General features: G+C 43.8%; 1 protein-coding gene across 2 annotated transcripts in view; it reads left to right on the top strand.

Annotated features, from left to right (window-relative positions):
* NHSL2 (NHS like 2) overlaps positions 1 to 19,293 on the top strand; it is a 593,959-nt gene extending 574,666 nt beyond the window's left edge. For both annotated transcript variants that reach the window (XM_068247787.1, XM_068247788.1), the window contains exons 7-8: positions 691 to 820; positions 18,667 to 19,293. In XM_068247787.1, the coding sequence (XP_068103888.1) occupies positions 691 to 820; positions 18,667 to 18,979 (443 nt within the window). In that variant the 3' untranslated portion in view covers positions 18,980 to 19,293. The remainder of the gene's footprint in view (positions 1 to 690; positions 821 to 18,666) is intronic.
* The last annotated feature ends 1,173 nt before the right edge of the window (positions 19,294 to 20,466 follow it).

The following is a 20,466-nucleotide window of genomic DNA, read 5'->3' as shown; positions in this document are numbered from 1 at the left end:
TGGAGGGTTAAGGTTAGGGAAGCCGATAGTACAATATTTGTGACTTTGTCAATGTTCTACTATCTTGTGCCAAAATTAACAGGCGCTACTAATAAATGTACACCTTTGGACATGTTCACATGGGTGCCCCCATCTCTATATTCATTTTGGCAACAATACTTTGCTAAGAGGCTTTGCAATAAACTCTGAAAGGCAAACAAGATGGCCATCCATAAACTTTAATGCAAAGTCTGAATTCTGATCTGTATTGGATTTCATATCAGCTTTTAAACCATGTCGGCCACCAATAAAGTCTGACACATTCATATCAGATTTTAAACCATGTCAGGGCACTAACAAAGTCTAAATAGTCTAACCATCTTTACTAGGGAAACAGAACACCCAAGCAGCTCGGGGTGACCCAAAATCACCAGGAAAATACAGAAGACTAAATGAGACCAAAAGGCACTCCTACTAAAAAAGCAATGCTTAGTGTAGTTTGCCATCTTACTAGGGAAAGAGACAGAAGCAGGCAGAAATAGAGAAAAGGGAAAGAGGAATTCAAGAAAGAGAGAGAGAGAGCAGAAGATGATACAGTAACTTGCTTGCTCCAGGCTCAAGCTCAATCATTTGTTCTATTTAGCAAAAGAAAATGTCTCTTTATCATGAATCAAAGGAAGGCTGTAATACCACATTTTTTTACTTTTACAGGATCATATATAGATGCAGAAGACGATAATAAATGTGTATCAAACAAGACAGCAGAATCTATAATTGAAGATGATGATGAGGTGTTTGTTAGTTCCCGAACCACAGAAGATTTATTTACGCTCATCCACAGGTATATTAAGATTGTAACTTAATACAGTATGTATGCAAGGTGGTGTTTTATTCTGTGCTCTTACATACAGTGCCAATGTAAAACTTTCAACAGAAAATGTGGGCACTAGAAGTAACAGCAAAGGTTTATTGCACACAAGTGGTTTAAAATCAGATAGCCGCAATTGCAAATGTAAGTTACATCATACGTCACCCATCCAGGTGTCCATGACATAGAAGCCTCTGACCGACAATTGTTTTGCACCTAGTGGTGCTTGATCATGGAACTCATGGCAACCATGGCAGAGAATACACACACCATGCCATGAGAAGGGGGCATATAGAAATAGCGTCTGTACGCCATGTCTCTCTTTGCCATCAGCACCAATTTGGGTCCGGGTTCTCAGCAGCTAGCGTGGGTGCATTACTATGTTACGCACAACCACTGCTGCTGTCTACTGACCACTTGGAACCATGCCGCTCTGCATGTGACATAATCACGTCATCCCCAACTCCATGGTAATCGGTAGAAACAACCCATGCTGCTCCTTCAATGCCAACCCTCCCTATTTAAAGGGAACAAGGTTCAGCACTCAGAGCAGCCTAAAGCTAATATCACATAGAGTGGGATCGTGACCAGACAGATTATTATTTTCTTTTTATTTATATAGCGCCAACATCTTCCGTAGAGCTGTACATAGTACAGAAAAATATTGGGGATTGGGGAACATATATACATGAGAAGTTCAAGACACCGTACAGTCATGACAATAAATAGTATAAAGTTGAAGAGAAATCGAGAGCCCAATATGGTGTAGTATGTCAAAATTGATTGGATAAATGGAACAGTGAGATGGTAATACTCACAAACACGGGTTACCACCTAGGTAACCACTCATTAGGCAGGTGAGGAGATTAGACCTGTCCTCACTCAGGATTAAGAAGTCGCTCTCTGTAGATAGGAAGAAAGGGGGTAGATCACCCCTCCACCTGGGGTGGACTCAAATATATTGGTAGGTGAACAGAGGCGCCAGAAGGATAAAAGGTACATACATTTTTAAAAAATTGCTTGGAGGAAGTGGTGGACTCACCTCCGTTAAAGCAGACACCAAGGACTGTAAATATATAGATATACACATTTATTGAAAATACCCCAAAGATGCAACACGTTTCGTGGGCACAGCCCACTTCTTCAGGCAATAAGCAGGGGATTTACAACAGCAATTCAGTTATAGCAAGCAGAGGTGCTCTGCTTGCTATAACTGAATTGCTGTTGTTTATCCCCTGCTTATTGCCTGAAGAAGTGGGCTGTGCCCGCGAAACACGTTGCATCTTTGGGGTATTTTCAATAAATGTGTATATCTATATATTTACAGTCCTTGGTGTCTGCTTTAACGGAGGCGAGTCCACCACTTCCTCCCAGCAATTTTTTAAAAATTTTATGTACTTTTATCCTTCTGGCGCCTCTGTTCACCTACCAATAAATAAATAGTATAAGTACAAATACATACATAGTTAATGTGTAGTTGGTACATGTTCATATGGTAAATTACAGCAATATAAGAAACACTAGGAGGAGGTCCCTATCCTTACAAGCTTACAATGAAGAGGGTGGTGGGGTGGAAACAATAGGGAAGGAAACACAGGGGATGAAGCAGTGAACTACCAATGCTACCTATACTGTACCAAATTATAAGCTTGTCTGAATAGGTGTGTTTTCAGTGAGGATGCATAAGCTGATTTTACTTAGATCACCACCAATCGTGCAAATATATAATAAAGGTTAACCTAACAGAAGGCATTATAAAACAACCTAAATAAACCTCCACCCCTACTATATACAGAGAGCTGTAAATATGAGATACCCATATTCCCAGTGTGATTTTTCTGGTCTCTCAAAAATATATCTGGCCTGGGGTTTAACATATTCACTATTAGTAAGCATAGACCCTAAAGTGGAACATCCGCAAAAGGCTAAAACTAGTGGCTGCAAAACTCTTGGCCCCAAACTTTTATCTTGTTCTAGTATTTGCCAATTTCTACGAACAATCTCTCTAATTCTCTCAAACATAGGCAAGAAATCGAAAACCATGACAAAACTGTCACTATGTTCTTTATTCTTATTAATCAATAAATCAACCCTATTTAATTCCCTCACTCATGCAAGGGATTGGTTCAAATTTAGCTTATCATAGCCTCTGCCTAAGAAGCGATTGACTATTTCTTCTGCTTGATTCTAAAAATTCTCATTTCTATGATTATTTCTCCTCAGTCTTAAAAACTGACTGTTTGGAACTGCGATTTTTACATGGTTGGGATTAGTGTTGGGCGAACAGTGTTCGCCACTGTTCGGGTTCTGCAGAACATCACCCTGTTCGGGTGATGTTCGGGTTCGGCCGAACATCTGATGGTGTTCGGCCAAACTGTTCGGCCATATGGCCGAACTAAGAGCGCATGGCCGAACGTTACCAGAACGTTCAGCTAGCGCTGTGATTGGCCGAACGGGTCACGTGTAGTGTTGGGCGAACATCTAGATGTTCGGGTTCGGGCCGAACATGGCCAAACTCCGAACATAATGGAAGTCAATGGGGGCCCGAACTTTCGTGCTTTGTAAAGCCTCCTTATATGCTACATACCCCAAATTTACAGGGTATGTGCACCTTGGGAGTGGGTACAAGAGGAAAAAATTTTTAGCAAAAAGAGCTTATAGTTTTTGAGAAAATCGATTTTAAAGTTTCAAAGGGAAAACTGTCTTTTAAATGCGGGAAATGTCTGTTTTCTTTGCACAGGTAACATGCTTTTTGTCGGCATGCAGTCATAAATGTAATACATATAAGAGGTTCCAGGAAAAGGGACCGGTAACGCTAACCCAGCAGCAGCACACGTGATGGAACAGGAGGAGGGTGGCGCAGGAGGAGAAGGCCACGCTTTGAGACACAACAACCCAGGCCTTGCATGAGGACAAGAAGCGTGCGGATAGCAATTTGCATTTTGTCGCCATGCAGTCATAAATGTAATACAGATTAGAGGTTCAATAAACAGGGACCGGAAACGCTAACCCATCACAGATGTTCATTGTTCATGTTACTTGGTTGGGGTCCGGGAGTGTTGCGTAGTCGTTTCCAATCCAGGATTGATTCATTTTAATTTGAGTCAGACGGTCTGCATTTTCTGTGGAGAGGCGGATACGCCGCCGATCTGTGACGATGCCTCCGGCAGCACTGCAACAGCGTTCCGACATAACGCTGGCTGCCGGGCAAGCCAGCACCTCTATTGCGTACATTGCCAGTTTGTGCCAGGTGTCTAGCTTCGATACCCAATAGTTGAAGGGTGCAGATGGATTGTTCAACACAGCTACGCCATCTGACATGTAGTCCTTGACCATCTTCTCCAGGCGATCGGTGTTGGAGGTGGATCTGCACGCTTGCTGTTCTGTGTGCTGCTGCATGGGTGTCAGAAAATTTTCCCACTCCAAGGACACTGCCGATACCATTCCCTTTTGGGCACTAGCTGCGGCTTGTGTTGTTTGCTGCCCTCCTGGTCTTCCTGGGTTTGCGGAAGTCAGTCTGTCGGCGTACAACTGGCTAGAGGAGGGGGAGGATGTCAATCTCCTCTCTAAAGTCTCCACAAGGGCCTGCTGGTATTCTTCCATTTTGACCTGTCTGGCTCTTTCTTCAAGCAGTTTTGGAACATTGTGTTTGTACCGTGGATCCAGAAGGGTATAAACCCAGTAATTGGTGTTGTCCAGAATGCGCACAATACGTGGGTCGCGTTCAATGCAGTCCTAGGCCGAAGAGGTCATAGCCTAGGGTCACAAAACCTGTTTATTTGGGCAATTTCAATGGTGGTGAGTCTGAAGTACATAAATCGCAGCAATGGCCGTTAGCAACGTCTGAATCTCACGAAATGTCTCATGCAGGTAGAAGACATATTGTTAGACTTGGGCTCCAAAGATGGGTTCCCTACATCTCTGCAAACCAGAGTTACAGGGCTCCAAATTTGGTAAAATCACCCATAGGCTTTCATTGGGCCTCCTATTTACAGTTCCAAAATCTCACATCTTTTCAAAGGGCAATTACTCAGCAGTGGCAAATTTTCTAGCATTGTAGGGACCCTTAGGGGGAACATGACTGGTGAGTTTCGGGCCCCTAGGCCAAGAGGTCATAGCCTAGGGTCACAAAAACCTGTTTATTTGGGCTATTTCAATGGTAGTGATGGTGACGTACATAAATCGCAGCAATGGCCGTTAGCAAAGTCTGAATCTAACGAAATGTCTCATGCAGGTAGAAGACATATTGTTAGACTTGGATTCCAAAGATGGGGTCCCTACATCTCTGCAAACCAGAGTTACAGGGGTCCAAAATTGGTAAAATCCCCCATAGGATTTCATTGCCTCCCTATTTCACTTTCCAAAATCTCACATCTTTTCAAAGGGCAATGGCTCAGCAGTACCAAATTTTCTAGCATTGTAGGGACCCTTAGGGGGAACAAGACTGGTGAGTTTCGGGCCCCTATGCCGAAGAGGTCATAGCCTAGGGTCACAAAAACCTGTTTATTTGGGCTATTTCAATGGTAGTGATGGTGGCGTACATAAATCGCAGCAATGGCCATTAGCAACGCCTGAATCTCACGAAATGTCTCATGCAGGTAGAAGACATATTGTTAGACTTGGATTCCAAAGATGGGGTCCCTACATCTCTGCAAACCAGAGTTACAGGGGTCCAAAATTGGTAAAATCCCCCATAGGATTTAATTGCCTCCCTATTTCACTTTCCAAAATCTCACATCTTTTCAAAGGGCAATGGCTCAGCAGTACCAAATTTTCTAGCATTGTAGGGACCCTTAGGGGGAACAAGACTGGTGAGTTTCGGGCCCCTAGGCCGAAGAGGTCATAGCCTAGGGTCACAAAAACCTGTTTATTTGGGCTATTTCAATGGTAGTGATGGTGACGTACATAAATCGCAGCAATGGCCGTTAGCAACGTCTGAATCTCACGAAATGTCTCATGCAGGTAGAAGACATATTGTTAGACTTGGATTCCAAAGATGGGGTCCCTACATCTCTGCAAACCAGAGTTACAGGGGTCCAAAATTGGTAAAATCCCCCATAGGATTTCATTGCCTCCCTATTTCACTTTCCAAAATCTCACATCTTTTCAAAGGGCAATGGCTCAGCAGTACCAAATTTTCTAGCATTGTAGGGACCCTTAGGGGGAACATGACTGGTGAGTTTCGGGCCCCTAGGCCGAAGAGGTCATAGCCTAGGGTCACAAAAACCTGTTTATTTGGGCTATTTCAATGGTAGTGATGGTGACGTACATAAATCGCAGCAATGGCCGTTAGCAAAGTCTGAATCTCACGAAATGTCTCATGCAGGTAGAAGACATATTGTTAGACTTGGATTCCAAAGATGGGGTCCCTACATCTCTGAAAACCAGAGTTACAGGGGTCCAAAATTGGTAAAATCCCCCATAGGATTTCATTGCCTCCCTATTTCACTTTCCAAAATCTCACATCTTTTCAAAGGGCAATGGCTCAGCAGTACCAAATTTTCTAGCATTGTAGGGACCCTTAGGGGGAACATGACTGGTGAGTTTCGGGCCCCTAGGCCGAAGAGGTCATAGCCTAGGGTCACAAAAACCTGTTTATTTGGGCTATTTCAATGGTAGTGATGGTGACGTACATAAATCGCAGCAATGGCCGTTAGCAAAGTCTGAATCTCACGAAATGTCTCATGCAGGTAGAAGACATATTGTTAGACTTGGATTCCAAAGATGGGGTCCCTACATCTCTGCAAACCAGAGTTACAGGGGTCCAAAATTGGTAAAATCCCCCATAGGATTTCATTGCCTCCCTATTTCACTTTCCAAAATCTCACATCTTTTCAAAGGGCAATGGCTCAGCAGTACCAAATTTTCTAGCATTGTAGGGACCCTTAGGGGGAACAAGACTGGTGAGTTTCGGGCCCCTAGGCCGAAGAGGTCATAGCCTAGGGTCACAAAAACCTGTTTATTTGGGCTATTTCAATGGTAGTGATGGTGGCGTACATAAATCGCAGCAATGGCCGTTAGCAACGTCTGAATCTCACGAAATGTCTCATGCAGGTAGAAGACATATTGTTAGACTTGGATTCCAAAGATGGGGTCCCTACATCTCTGCAAACCAGAGTTACAGAGGTCCAAAATTGGTAAAATCCCCCATAGGATTTAATTGCCTCCCTATTTCACTTTCCAAAATCTCACATCTTTTCAAAGGGCAATGGCTCAGCAGTACCAAATTTTCTAGCATTGTAGGGACCCTTAGGGGGAACATGACTGGTGAGTTTCGGGCCCCTAGGCCGAAGAGGTCATAGCCTAGGGTCACAAAAACCTGTTTATTTGGGCTATTTCAATGGTAGTGATGGTGACGTACATAAATCGCAGCAATGGCCGTTAGCAACGTCTGAATCTCACGAAATGTCTCATGCAGGTAGAAGACATATTGTTAGACTTGGATTCCAAAGATGGGGTCCCTACATCTCTGCAAACCAGAGTTACAGGGGTCCAAAATTGGTAAAATCCCCCATAGGATTTCATTGCCTCCCTATTTCACTTTCCAAAATCTCACATCTTTTCAAAGGGCAATGGCTCAGCAGTACCAAATTTTCTAGCATTGTAGGGACCCTTAGGGGGAACATGACTGGTAAGTTTTGCCACTGCTGAGCCATTGCCCTTTGAAATGGTGTGAGATTTTGGAACGGTAAATAGGAGGCCCAATGAAAGCCTATGGGGGATTTTACCAATTTTGGACCCCTGTAACTCTGGTTTGAAGAGATGTAGGGACCCCATCTTTGGAATCCAAGTCTAACAATATGTCTTCTACCTGCATGAGACATTTCGTGAGATTCAGACGTTGCTAACGGCCATGGCTGAGATTTATGTACGCCACCATCACTACCATTGAAATAGCCCAAATAAACAGGTTTTTGTGACCCTAGGCTATGACCTCTTCGGCCTAGGGGCCCGAAACTCACCAGTCATGTTCCCCCTAAGGGTCCCTACAATGCTAGAAAATTTGGTACTGCTGAGCCATTGCCCTTTGAAAAGATGTGAGATTTTGGAAAGTGAAATAGGGAGGCAATGAAATCCTATGGGGGATTTTACCAATTTTGGACCCCTGTAACTCTGGTTTGCAGAGATGTAGGGACCTCATCTTTGGAATCCAAGTCTAACAATATGTCTTCTACCTGCATGAGACATTTCGTGAGATTCAGACGTTGCTAACGGCCATGGCTGAGATTTATGTACGCCACCATCACTACCATTGAAATAGCCCAAATAAACAGGTTTTTGTGACCCTAGGCTATGACCTCTTCGGCCTAGGGGCCCGAAACTCACCAGTCATGTTCCCCCTAAGGGTCCCTACAATGCTAGAAAATTTGGTACTGCTGAGCCATTGCCCTTTGAAAAGATGGGAGATTTTGGAAAGTGAAATAGGGAGGCAATGAAATCCTATGGGGGATTTTACCAATTTTGGACCCCTGTAACTCTGGTTTGCAAAGATGTAGGGACCCCATCTTTGGAATCCAAGTCTAACAATATGTCTTCTATCTGCATGAGACATTTCGTGAGATTCAGACTTTGCTAACGGCCATTGCTGAGATTTATGTACGCCACCATCACTACCATTGAAATAGCCCAAATAAACAGGTTTTTGTGACCCTAGGCTATGACCTCTTCGGCCTAGGGGCCCGAAACTCACCAGTCATGTTCCCCCTAAGGGTCCCTACAATGCTAGAAAATTTGGTACTGCTGAGCCATTGCCCTTTGAAAAGATGTGAGATTTTGGAAAGTGAAATAGGGAGGCAATGAAATCCTATGGGGGATTTTACCAATTTTGGACCCCTGTAACTCTGGTTTGCAAAGATGTAGGGACCCCATCTTTGGAATCCAAGTCTAACAATATGTCTTCTATCTGCATGAGACATTTCGTGAGATTCAGACTTTGCTAACGGCCATTGCTGCGATTTATGTACGCCACCATCACTACCATTGAAATAGCCCAAATAAACAGGTTTTTGTGACCCTAGGCTATGACCTCTTTGGCCTAGGGGTCCGAAACTCACCAGTCATGTTCCCCCTAAGGGTCCCTACAATGCTAGAAAATTTGCCACTGCTGAGTAATTGCCCTTTGAAAAGATGTGAGATTTTGGAACTGTAAATAGGAGGCCCAATGAAAGCCTATGGGTAATTTTACCAAATTTGGAGCCCTGTAACTCTGGTTTGCAGAGATGTAGGGAACCCATCTTTGGAGCCCAAGTCTAACAATATGTCTTCTACCTGCATGAGACATTTCGTGAGATTCAGACGTTGCTAACGGCCATTGCTGCGATTTATGTACGTCAGACTCGCCACCATTGAAATTGCCCAAATAAACAGGTTTTGTGACCCTAGGCTATGACCTCTTCGGCCTAGGACTGCATTGAACGCGACCCACGCATTGTGCGCATTCTGGACAACACCAATTACTGGGTTTATACCCTTCTGGATCCACGGTACAAACACAATGTTCCAAAACTGCTTGAAGAAAGAGCCAGACAGGTCAAAATGGAAGAATACCAGCAGGCCCTTGTGGAGACTTTAGAGAGGAGATTGACATCCTCCCCCTCCTCTAGCCAGTTGTACGCCGACAGACTGACTTCCGCAAACCCAGGACGACCAGGAGGGCAGCAAACAACACAAGCCGCAGCTAGTGCCCAAAAGGGAATGGTATCGGCAGTGTCCTTGGAGTGGGAAAATTTTCTGACACCCATGCAGCAGCACACAGAACAGCAAGCGTGCAGATCCACCTCCAACACCGATCGCCTGGAGAAGATGGTCAAGGACTACATGTCAGATGGCGTAGCTGTGTTGAACAATCCATCTGCACCCTTCAACTATTGGGTATCGAAGCTAGACACCTGGCACAAACTGGCAATGTACGCAATAGAGGTGCTGGCTTGCCCGGCAGCCAGCGTTATGTCGGAACGCTGTTTCAGTGCTGCCGGAGGCATCGTCACAGATCGGCGGCGTATCCGCCTCTCCACAGAAAATGCAGACCGCCTGACTCAAATTAAAATGAATCAATCCTGGATTGGAAACGACTACGCAACACTCCCGGACCCCAACCAAGCAACATGAACAATGAACATCTGTGGTGGGTTAGCGTTTCCGGTCCCTGTTTATTGAACCTCTCATCTGTATTACATTTATGACTGCATGGCGACAAAATGCAAATTGCTATCCGCACGCTTCTTGTCCTCATGCAAGGCCTGGGTTGTTGTGTCTCAAAGCGTGGCCTTCTCCTCCTGCGCCACCCTCCTCCTGTTCCATCACGTGTGCTGCTGCTGGGTTAGCGTTACCGGTCCCTTTTCCTGGAACCTCTTATATGTATTACATTTATGACTGCATGCCGACAAAAAGCATGTTACCTGTGCAAAGAAAACAGACATTTCCAGCATTTAAAAGACAGTTTTCCCTTTGAAACTTTAAAATCGATTTTCTCAAAAACTATAAGCTCTTTTTGCTAAATTTTTTTTCCTCTTGTACCCACTCCCAAGGTGCACATACCCTGTAAATTTGGGGTATGTAGCATGTAAGGAGGCTTTACAAAGCACAAAAGTTCGGGTCCCCATTGACTTCCATTATGTTCGGAGTTCGGGTCGAACACCCGAACATCGCGGCCATGTTCGGCCTGTTCGGCCCGAACCCGAACATCTAGATGTTCGCCCAACACTAGTTGGGATGATAGCCAGAATTATGCAGAACCAAGGTCGTTGCCATACTTTTCCTGTGCCACTTCGTGATAAGGGCCCCATTGTGAACCTCTATCTGTAGGTCCAGGAATGTGATTTGGGAACCTCCCTATTCACTAGTGAACAAGCATGTTCATGCTGTTCTGGACCAGATACTCTTAAATTTTTTTTTAAAAAAGTCAAAACGGTCCCTGGTGAACCTCCAAATGACAAACACATCATCCAAATATCTGGACAATGCCCTAAAAACACATCTATAGGGATTTCTTTCCCCATAGATGTATTCCGCCTCTCCTTTTGCTAAAAAGATATTTGCAAAAGTTAGTGCTACTGAAGTACCCATCACTGTCCTGGCACTTTATCTAAACCACTTTCCCCCGTAATGAAACGCATTATGGTTCAACAAGAATTTAAGACAATGTCCAAGAAAGTCACTCTCGGGCTCGTCAACAAGTTTAGTTGCATGTTGCATATCTAGCACAGCATTAACTCCCATTTCCTGTGGTATCCGGTTATACAGGGTCACAACGTTGATGGTTGTGAGGCTGCCACCGTCATCCAACTGCTCGACTATCTGAAGAACATGCGTTGTATCCTTTAAGTAGGACAGAATGTGGTGTAGCAGGGGTCAGAGGGTGTGGTCCAGGTACTTTGAGAGGGGGTTGGTTACTGAGCTTCAAATATTTTTGAGAGGCCAGAAAAATCACACTGGGAATGTGGGTATCTCATATTTATATATGTCTCTCTATAGTAGGGGTGGAAGTTTCTGTTTTCTAATGCCTTCTGTAATGGTAACATTTAATATACTGTAGTCTATTTTATACTGTTGTTGGTGATATATGTAAAATCCGCTTATGTATCCTCACGCCTTTTGTCATCTCGCCAGTCACGGTCAGTTCTGACAACCCCAAAGGTGACCCCACCCAGCGCTCACTGTCATACAAGACAGGCAAAGGTATAAGATGCAAAACATATATACAGTGGCTTGCAAAAGTATTCGGCCCCCTTGAAGTGTTCCACATTTTGTCACATTACTGCCACAAGTGGAGAAAAGCAGTCGGCACCGTCTTCATATGCTCTTTAAGATTTATTCAGCTTCAGTCATATTAAATACAACGTTTCGGAGCGCAGCTTCTTTATCAAGTAATGACCATCTGACAACAATAACAACACAAAGAGTCTCTTATATACCCATAAATCCATAGGCATGTTCCAATCCCACCCCTGGACTAGAAAAGAACCAATCACCGCTCTTGTCATAGAGCGGACCTGATGGGGAACACATGCATCCCATAGAGGACCAATGAGAGAACACCAAGCCTACCATGTGATGCGGGCAGTGGAACGCGGAAGAAAAGACGCGTCACGTGGACGCGTCCCTTCTCCGCCCGTCCACGTCACATGCTCCACCCCCAGGTGCACGGACCTGATGGGGAACAGGACTCCTCAACGTCATCGCCGACATTAGTCGGCGGGACGCCGCCCACAGGGCTCACCCACCGTCCGAACAGCCAATCACCGCACCCGCCCACCAACCCACGTCACCCCATCACCATGGAGACACATCAACAGCCGCAGTGTAAACACCGCGCTGTCAGTTTATGCCACCAGGGCAATAGGACGGCGAAAGGCGGCAGCGGGCCAGCATAGCCTCACAGAGACAGGGCGCCCGGCGGCGAAAAACTCGCCACCAACGCCCCACAGCTGATCAGCCAAATGGCCGCCAGATGGGGGGAGCCCACATGAGCGATGTGTTGCCACACAGAGGGGACAAGCGGAGAAAATCCGCATCTCCCAGACCACACACATGTCTACAGGAATGAAAACATACGTATTTTATCAGTTAAATAAACGGTCCAAGGTCAAACTCTCTATTCATACCACGAGGTTCCATACAATCTAAATATTTAATCCAGTACGCTTCTCTTAATAATAGTTGTCTATCTCTATCACCTCCTCTCCTAAGAGGGGGTACCCTCTCAATGATCTGACATCTAAGTTGGCTCACATTGTGGTTAAACTTAGTAAAATGATACGAAACTGCTTGATCAAGTCGTTTTTTGCGAATAGCATGTTTGTGGGAAGATAAGCGTATCTTACATTTTTTTGTGGTCTGGCCTACATAGGCCAATCCACATGGACATTTAAGTAAATAGACTATGTAGTTAGAGTCACACGTGTGGTAACCTTTAATGTCTATGTGTTTCCCCGAATGAGGGTGTGTAAATTGACTACCCCTCACTATGGAGTTACAGTGTACACAGTTTAGGCACGGATAAGTGCCTGTTCTGGGTGTATCGGGAGGGCGTACCAACGTCCTCATATCTGCATGGCATAATCTGTCTCGGAGAGTGGGTGGTTTTTTATAAGACATCAGTGGGGGTTTCTGGAATTCAGCCATGGAGGGAAAGGCCCTAGTCAAAATTGGCCAATGTTTTTTAATGATGTTATGAACATCAGAACTGTATGTACTGTATTGGGATACGAAAGGTATCCGTTGATTATTGAGTCTTTCCCTCCCTGGCCGGTCCCTAACAGCACCACTGGTGTCTTTCTGTGCATTCATGATAAGGTCTCTAGGGTATGATCTTGCTAAAAATTTATTAGCCTTCTCCTGAAATCTGAGTCGTTTGTCTTCCTCTCTGGTCACGATTCTGTTTATTTGCTGAAACTGACTTTTTGGTATTGACCGTCTAGTACTGAGTGGATGAAAACTATCATAGGCTAATATAGAGTTACAGTCTGTCAGTTTGACAAACAAATCGGTACTTAATTGGCCATCCTGTAAATTCACCATCGTATCCAGATAGCTAATGTTGGACTCATCACAGTGCGACGTCAATCTGATGGCATCACACTGTAAGTGCACACACTGTATGAACTCATCAAGGGTCGAACGTGGCCCCGCCCACACGCAAAAAACATCATCAATGTAGCGTAACCAAACTTTGGCATACTTTTGAAACATTAAATTACTGTATACATACGTCTCTTCATAAATATTCATATAGATGTTTGCGTAGGACGAGGCCACGTTCGACCTCATGGCCGTGCCTCGCACCTGTAAATAGAAGACATCGTCAAAAGAAAAATAATTAGACATTAAACCACTTTAAGTAACTCGATCAGGAAGTCAATTTGTGGTGATGAAAAATCAGAACATGTCATTAGGGTGTGGAGTATTGCCTCCACACCCCCATCATGTGGGATGGAGGTGTAGAGGCTCTCCACATTCAATGTAACCAGCAGGTTCCCAGCTGGTATATCAGCTATGGTTTTAATGACCTCAAGGAACATGTTAGTGTCCCTAAGGTACAATTTTTGAGACACAACATAGGGTCTGAGATGGTAATCCAAATACTTAGCAAACGGTGCAAGTACAGAGTCAATCCCTGAGACTATAGGCCTACCAGGGGGCCTCTCTAGTCGTTTATGAATCTTGGGGCACAGGTATAGTAGAGGTGTCCTAGGGTGAGGACACACTAGAAATTGAGCTAACTTTTCATCAATGATATTCTTTTGAATTGCTTGGTTAAGTATACTCTGAATTTTTCTCTGTAAGTCTGGAAGGGGGTCGCAGGGTAGTCGAACATATGTGGTCAAATCCATCAACTGGTGTTGAGCTTCAGCTTTGTATTCTTTAAGATCCATGACCACCACTGCGCCCCCTTTGTCAGCCGGCTTGATGATAATGGACGGCATTTCCATGAGTTCTCTCAATGACGTCCTTTGTTCTTGTGTCAAATTGTGTGTCACCCTATAATTTTGACATCCACTTCTTATCAGAATGTCCACTTCTTTCTGAACCTGTGTCACAAAGGAGTCAATGACTTGACAGGAAGGGGGATGGAATGTACTTTTGATTCTCAATGATGTATCTCCTAATCTGAGTTAGTCAACGTCTTCTTCAGTTGTATCTCTCAGCTGGAAGCGTGGCTGGCTAAAAAAGTGTTTTAACTTGATCCTGCGATAGAATCTTTGTAATTCAATGTCCAATTGAAGAGGATCTGGCCAGTGAGTCGGGGCAAACGATAATCCTTTATTGAGTAACGAAATCTGGTTCTCAGACAGTTAAATAGATGAAATATTAACTACTAAATTGTTAGCACTTTCTACTTGTGTTTCGGACGCTGTCTCAGCCTTTCTTTTATAGTGCCTATGCTGGCCCCCCCGCCTGCTTCGTCTTGGCTTGACTGGTTGTCTGTACTTTGAGAGGGGGTTGGTTACTGAGCTTCAAATATTTTTGAGAGGCCAGAAAAATCACACTGGGAATGTGGGTATCTCATATTTATATATGTCTCTCTATAGTAGGGGTGGAAGTTTCTGTTTTCTAATGCCTTCTGTAATGGTAACATTTAATATACTGTAGTCTATTTTATACTGTTGTTGGTGATATATGTAAAATCCGCTTATGTATCCTCGCGCCTTTTGTCATCTCGCCAGTCACGGTCAGTTCTGCCAACCCCAAAGGTGACCCCACCCAGCGCTCACTGTCATACAAGACAGGCAAAGGTATAAGGTGCAAAACATATATACAGTGGCATGCAAAAGTATTCGGCCCCCTTGAAGTGTTCCACATTTTGTCACATTACTGCCACAAACATGAATCAATTTTATTGGAATTCCACTTGAAAGACCAATACAAATTGGTGTACATGTGAGAAGTGGAACGAAAATCATACATGATTGCAAACATTTTTTACAAATCAATAACTGCAAAGTGGGGTGTGCCCCCTTTGGTCTGAGTGCAGTGAGTTGCCCATAGACATTGCCTGATGAGTGCTAATGACTAAATAGAGTGCACCGGTGTGTAATCTAATGTCAGTACAAATACAGCTGCTCTGTGACGACCTCAGAGGTTGTCTAAGAGAATATTGGGAGCAATAACACCATGAAGTCCAAAGAACACACCAGACAGGTCAGGGGTAAAGTTATTGAGAAATTTAAAGCAGGCTTAGGCTACAAAAAGATTTCCAAAGCCTTGAACATCCCACGGAGCACTGTTCAAACGATCATTCAGAAATGGAAGGAGTATGGCACAACTGTAAACCTACCAAGACAAGGTCGTCCACCTAAACTCACAGACCGAACAAGGAGAACGCTGATCAGAAATGCAGTCAAGAGGCCCATGGTGACTCTGGACGAACTGCAGAGATCTACAGCTCAAGTGGGGAAATCTGTCCATAGGACAACTATTAGTCGTGCACTGCACAAAATTGGCCTTTATGGAAGAGTAGCAAGAAGAAAGCCATTGTTAACAGAAAAGCATAAGAAGTCCAGTTTGCCACAAGCCATGTGGGGATACAGCAAACATGTGGAAGAAGGTGCTCTGGTCAGATGAGACCAAAACTGAACTTTTTGGCCAAAATGCAAAACGCTATGTGTGGCGGAAAACTAACACTGCACATCACTCTAAACACACCATCCCCACTGTCAAATATGGTGGTGGCAGTATCATGCTCTGCGGGTGCTTCTCTTCAGCAGGGACAGGGAAGCTGGTCAGAGTTGATGTGAAGATGGATGGAGCCCAATACAGGGCAATCTTGGAAGAAAACCTCTTGGAGTCTGCAAAAGACTTGAGACTGGGGCAGAGGTTCACCTTCCAGCAGGACAACGACTCTAAACGTAAAGCCAGGGCAACAATGGAATGGTTTAAAACAAAACATATCTATGTGTTAGAATGGCCCAGTCAAAGTCCCGATCTAAATCTAATCGAAAATCTGTGGCAAGATCTGAAAACTGCTGTTCACAAATGCTGTCCATCTAATCTGACTGAGCTGGAGCTGTTTTGCAAAGAAGCATGGGCAAGGATTTCAGTCTCTAGATGTGCAAAGCTGGTAGAGACATACCCTAAAAGACTGGCAGCTGTAATTGCAGCAAAAGGTGGTTCTACAAAGTATTGACTCAGGGGGGCTGAATAATTACGCACACCCCAGTTTGCAGTTATTTATTTGTAAAAAATGTTTGGAATCATGTATGATTTTCGTTCCACTTCTCACATGTACACCCCTTTGTATTGGTCTTTCACGTGGAATTCCAATAAAATGTATTCATGTTTGTGGCAGTAATGTGACAAAATGTGGGAAACTTCAAGGGGCCGAATACTTTTGCAAGCCACTGTATGTATTTTATATATATATATATATATATATATATATATATACATATATATATATCTGTGTTTATTAAAAATTATTCTGTATACAGCTTTAAATATGGTAAGCAGTAATCATCACAGAGGTAAACATCAATACCGGATATTGTAGCTTAACACTCCGTGACCGGGGGACCATTGACGATCATCAGGAGGTACCAGAATGCACACAGGTCAGCACACAACACGTCTGTCATGGCACAAGAGATCCCAAGCTCCTGGTATCTGTATATACCTTATATACAGTTTTGCCAAGAGCTTAGCACAAAGCGTATCGGGTAAGCACGACCCTGTCGCCTCCTCCTACTGGTTAATAGCATGGTATACTCCTGCTTGAGAGTCACATGTGACTGCTAGTTAAGGTTAAGTTCTGTTTGTGCGCACTTACAGTTATGCGCCTATGAAGCAATCACCTGTGAGATACGCATGCTCAGTAATCTATTTGTGGAAGAGATATTATGCACAATCAGCGCTTCTTCTTCAGTTTGCATTTTTGGAATAACAGGAGGATCTGTTATTCCAGACTGAAGTAACCTGATATCTTGAACTCAAATAGCCGTGAAAGGGTTTCATAGAAAGCAAAAGCCATTATTGTCTATTCTGATATATATGTATATATACTGTCCAGACACACACGTCACACTTGTCAGAATCGTATCACACGGTCCCACTCTATGTGACGTTTGCTTCAGGCTGCTCTGAGTGCTGGTCCATTGCAGGAGCAGCACGGGTTGTTTCTACCTTTTAACATGGTGTTTTGTGGCTGACATGATTGTCACGCGCAGAGCGGCATGGTTCCAAGTGGTCAGTAGACAGCAGCAGTGACTGTGCGTAACGCAGTGACACACCCATGCTAGCCACTGAGAGCTAGACGGCAAAGAGAGGCATGGCTTACAAACGCTATTTCTATATGCCCCCTTCTCATGGCATGGTGAGTGTATTTTCCGCCATGGTTGCCAGGAGTTTCGTGATTAAGCACCACTAGGTGCGAAACAATTGTCGGACAGAGGGCTTCTGTGGGACACCTGGATGGGTGACGTATGATGTAACTTACCTTGCAATCGCTGCTATCTGCTTTTAAACCACTTGTGTGCAATAAACCTTTGCCGTTACTTCTGGTGCCCACATTTTCTGTTGAAAGTTGGGATTGGACTGTTAACTAGGTGGAGGCACAGTACTTGTGTAGGCAATAGCACACATAGCGGTTAACCTCTTGCCGACTGCTCCACTCCAATTGGCGTGAACGCGGCAGCAGCCCCAGGACCACACCACGCCGATTGGCGTGAATGGCTTCCTATGGGATTGCAGGAGAGTGCGAGTGCCGATCCGCACGCATCTCCGCTGTTGATGGAGCTCCGCCTTCAGTCTCCCGCTCAGAGACTGCTAGACGGCGAAACCGCAGACTAATAAGTCTGTACAGCGCTGCGATCTAAGGCAACGCTGTACTGGGGACAGTCATGTGACATGGCTGTCCCCCTGGGCGAGACAGGAGCGATCCGCTGTCATAGGCTGAAGCCTATGACAGCCGATTGCTGTCATAGGCTGCCGCTGGGAGGGACCTGGGCAAAATAAATAAAAACAAAATGTAAAATTTAATTTAAATAGATGAATAAATATTTATAAAAAAATAAACAACCTGCGAGCAATCAGACTCCACCAACAGAAATCTCTGGTGGGGAGAAAAGGAGGGAGGGGGAGGGGGGGAATCACTTGTATGCTGAGTTGTACGGCCTTGCAGTGAGCCCTTAAAGCTACAGTGGCCTATTTTGATAAAAATGGCCTGGTCACCAGGGGGGTTTAACACCGCGGTCCTTAATTGGTTAACATCCTTGTTAGTTGTGATGAGTGCGAGGAGGCTTTGCATCTTTCTTGAAGATTTGTAAAATGAGTTATGTTGTGGTGTACCTTATGTCTGCTGTCAAATTTTCTCATTTCTTTGTTAGGTCAAAAAGGAAGTTGCTAGGATGGAAAGACTCTGGAGACTCCTATGGTAGCAGACAAACCTTAGTGTCACCAATAAAACACTCATATTCAACAAATAGTGACTTATCAATGGGGACATTAAGTATAAGCCGAACATCAAGCAAAAATGAAGACTTTAAGGCCCTTCTTCAAAGGAAGGGCAGCAAGAGCAGTCTGGGGGCCAGGCCATCAGCGGCAGAACTTTTAAAAACTACAAATCCTTTGGCTCGAAGAGTGATGAGTGAGTTTGCTCCAGAAATTGAGAGAAGTGGAAACACAAAAACATTGCCTTAGAGAATGATTTCTGAAAAAACTCTTGCTGAAATGTCTGAAATATCTGCAACGGAGTTCTGTATGATACTTATTTGTATGATTGCTGAAACTACATTAGTCATCATATACAGGAATATGAGTATTTACCAGGTGTTGGCAGTGTGCCTGAAATAAATAAAAAAAAAGTTATTTTCCTTTTATACAGCTGATTCTTAGAAGATTTTTGTTCACATGAAACAACACATCATACATCTTATTTTAGCTGATTTATCTGGAATCAGGGATGCTCTCACGAGTAATAACGAGTGTGTAAACACTCAAATTGGTGATTTAAGTGAGCATTAATTAGCTCAGGTGTATGGCTGGTACATAAAGGGTTAGTTACCCATAATTCCGTGTCCTCCCTGTGCTCCAAATAGCTTGCACGAGTCCTTTTGGACGCGTTGCAAGCCTCACTGTGGGCACTTCCTACTTCAAGCCGCAAGGAGGAAGTGTGTGGTGATGAGGCTTGCAACGTGTCCAATAGGACACGTGCAAGCTATTTGGAGTGCAGGGAGGATGAAGAATTATGTGTAACTAACCCTTTATGTCCCCGCCGCACACCTGAGCTAATTAATGCGCATTTAAATCACAATTTTGAGTGTTTACACACTCGTTGTTACTTGTGAGAGCATCCCTATCTGGAATACTATGAAAGGAACTTCTCTGAGTCATGTTGTGCTAAGCTTAGACTGATATGTTAAGTGTAGTATTAATGTGACATCTGCTACTTCTGTCTCCTGGAACAGTCAGGAAATTCTGCATGTAATCCAGAAAGTGTTTTGCAACTTCTATGAGCTTTGCATTTTGTAGCATATATCTCAATTTTTATTTATCTTATCCCAGCTATGCAGGGAAATATGAGAAAAAATAATTTAAAATGTGCTGTTTCATCTTGAAGTGGTGGCATTTACATTGTTATAAGTGTTAAGAAATATATAATATCTCTTTACAACTCAAATATATCTTGACTTTTACGATCATGGCACTGGTAGTTTTTAATACTATGTATGTATGTATATTGAAAATTAAACAATTATCAAAAATAATTGTCAGTTATGAGTTCAACTATATGCTACTTGGTTTAAAATGTTGTACCTTGACCAAAATATTAAGAACAAATGTGCTTAATAGGCCCCAAAGAGGTCACAAGTGGAGATAGTAATTTTCGATTTTAATGACATTACTTTCGACAAAGCATTTATCTGTAAATAAGCTGAAACTTGGACAAATTTTCTGCATTCTGTTTAATAAGGATTACTAAGGCTGCTAGAATAAAGGCAGTTAATAATCCACCTGTCAGCTGCGTACATGTATCAGGCAGGCATATGCTAGCACTCGGCATGGCTGTAGAGAGCTGTCCATGGCATTTAGTCACATCCGAGCACCTCCGTGACCACTCTCTCAGACACATGATGATGTGTTTCTTTTTGTTTTAGGGCTGGTTCAGACGGACGCTTGCGGAGCGT

Source organism: Hyperolius riggenbachi, chromosome 8, assembly GCF_040937935.1.
Source record: "Hyperolius riggenbachi isolate aHypRig1 chromosome 8, aHypRig1.pri, whole genome shotgun sequence".
NCBI classification, from domain to species: domain Eukaryota; kingdom Metazoa; phylum Chordata; class Amphibia; order Anura; family Hyperoliidae; genus Hyperolius; species Hyperolius riggenbachi.
The sequence above is the reverse complement of the archived record's forward strand: the minus strand, read 5'-3'. Positions and strand labels throughout refer to the sequence as shown.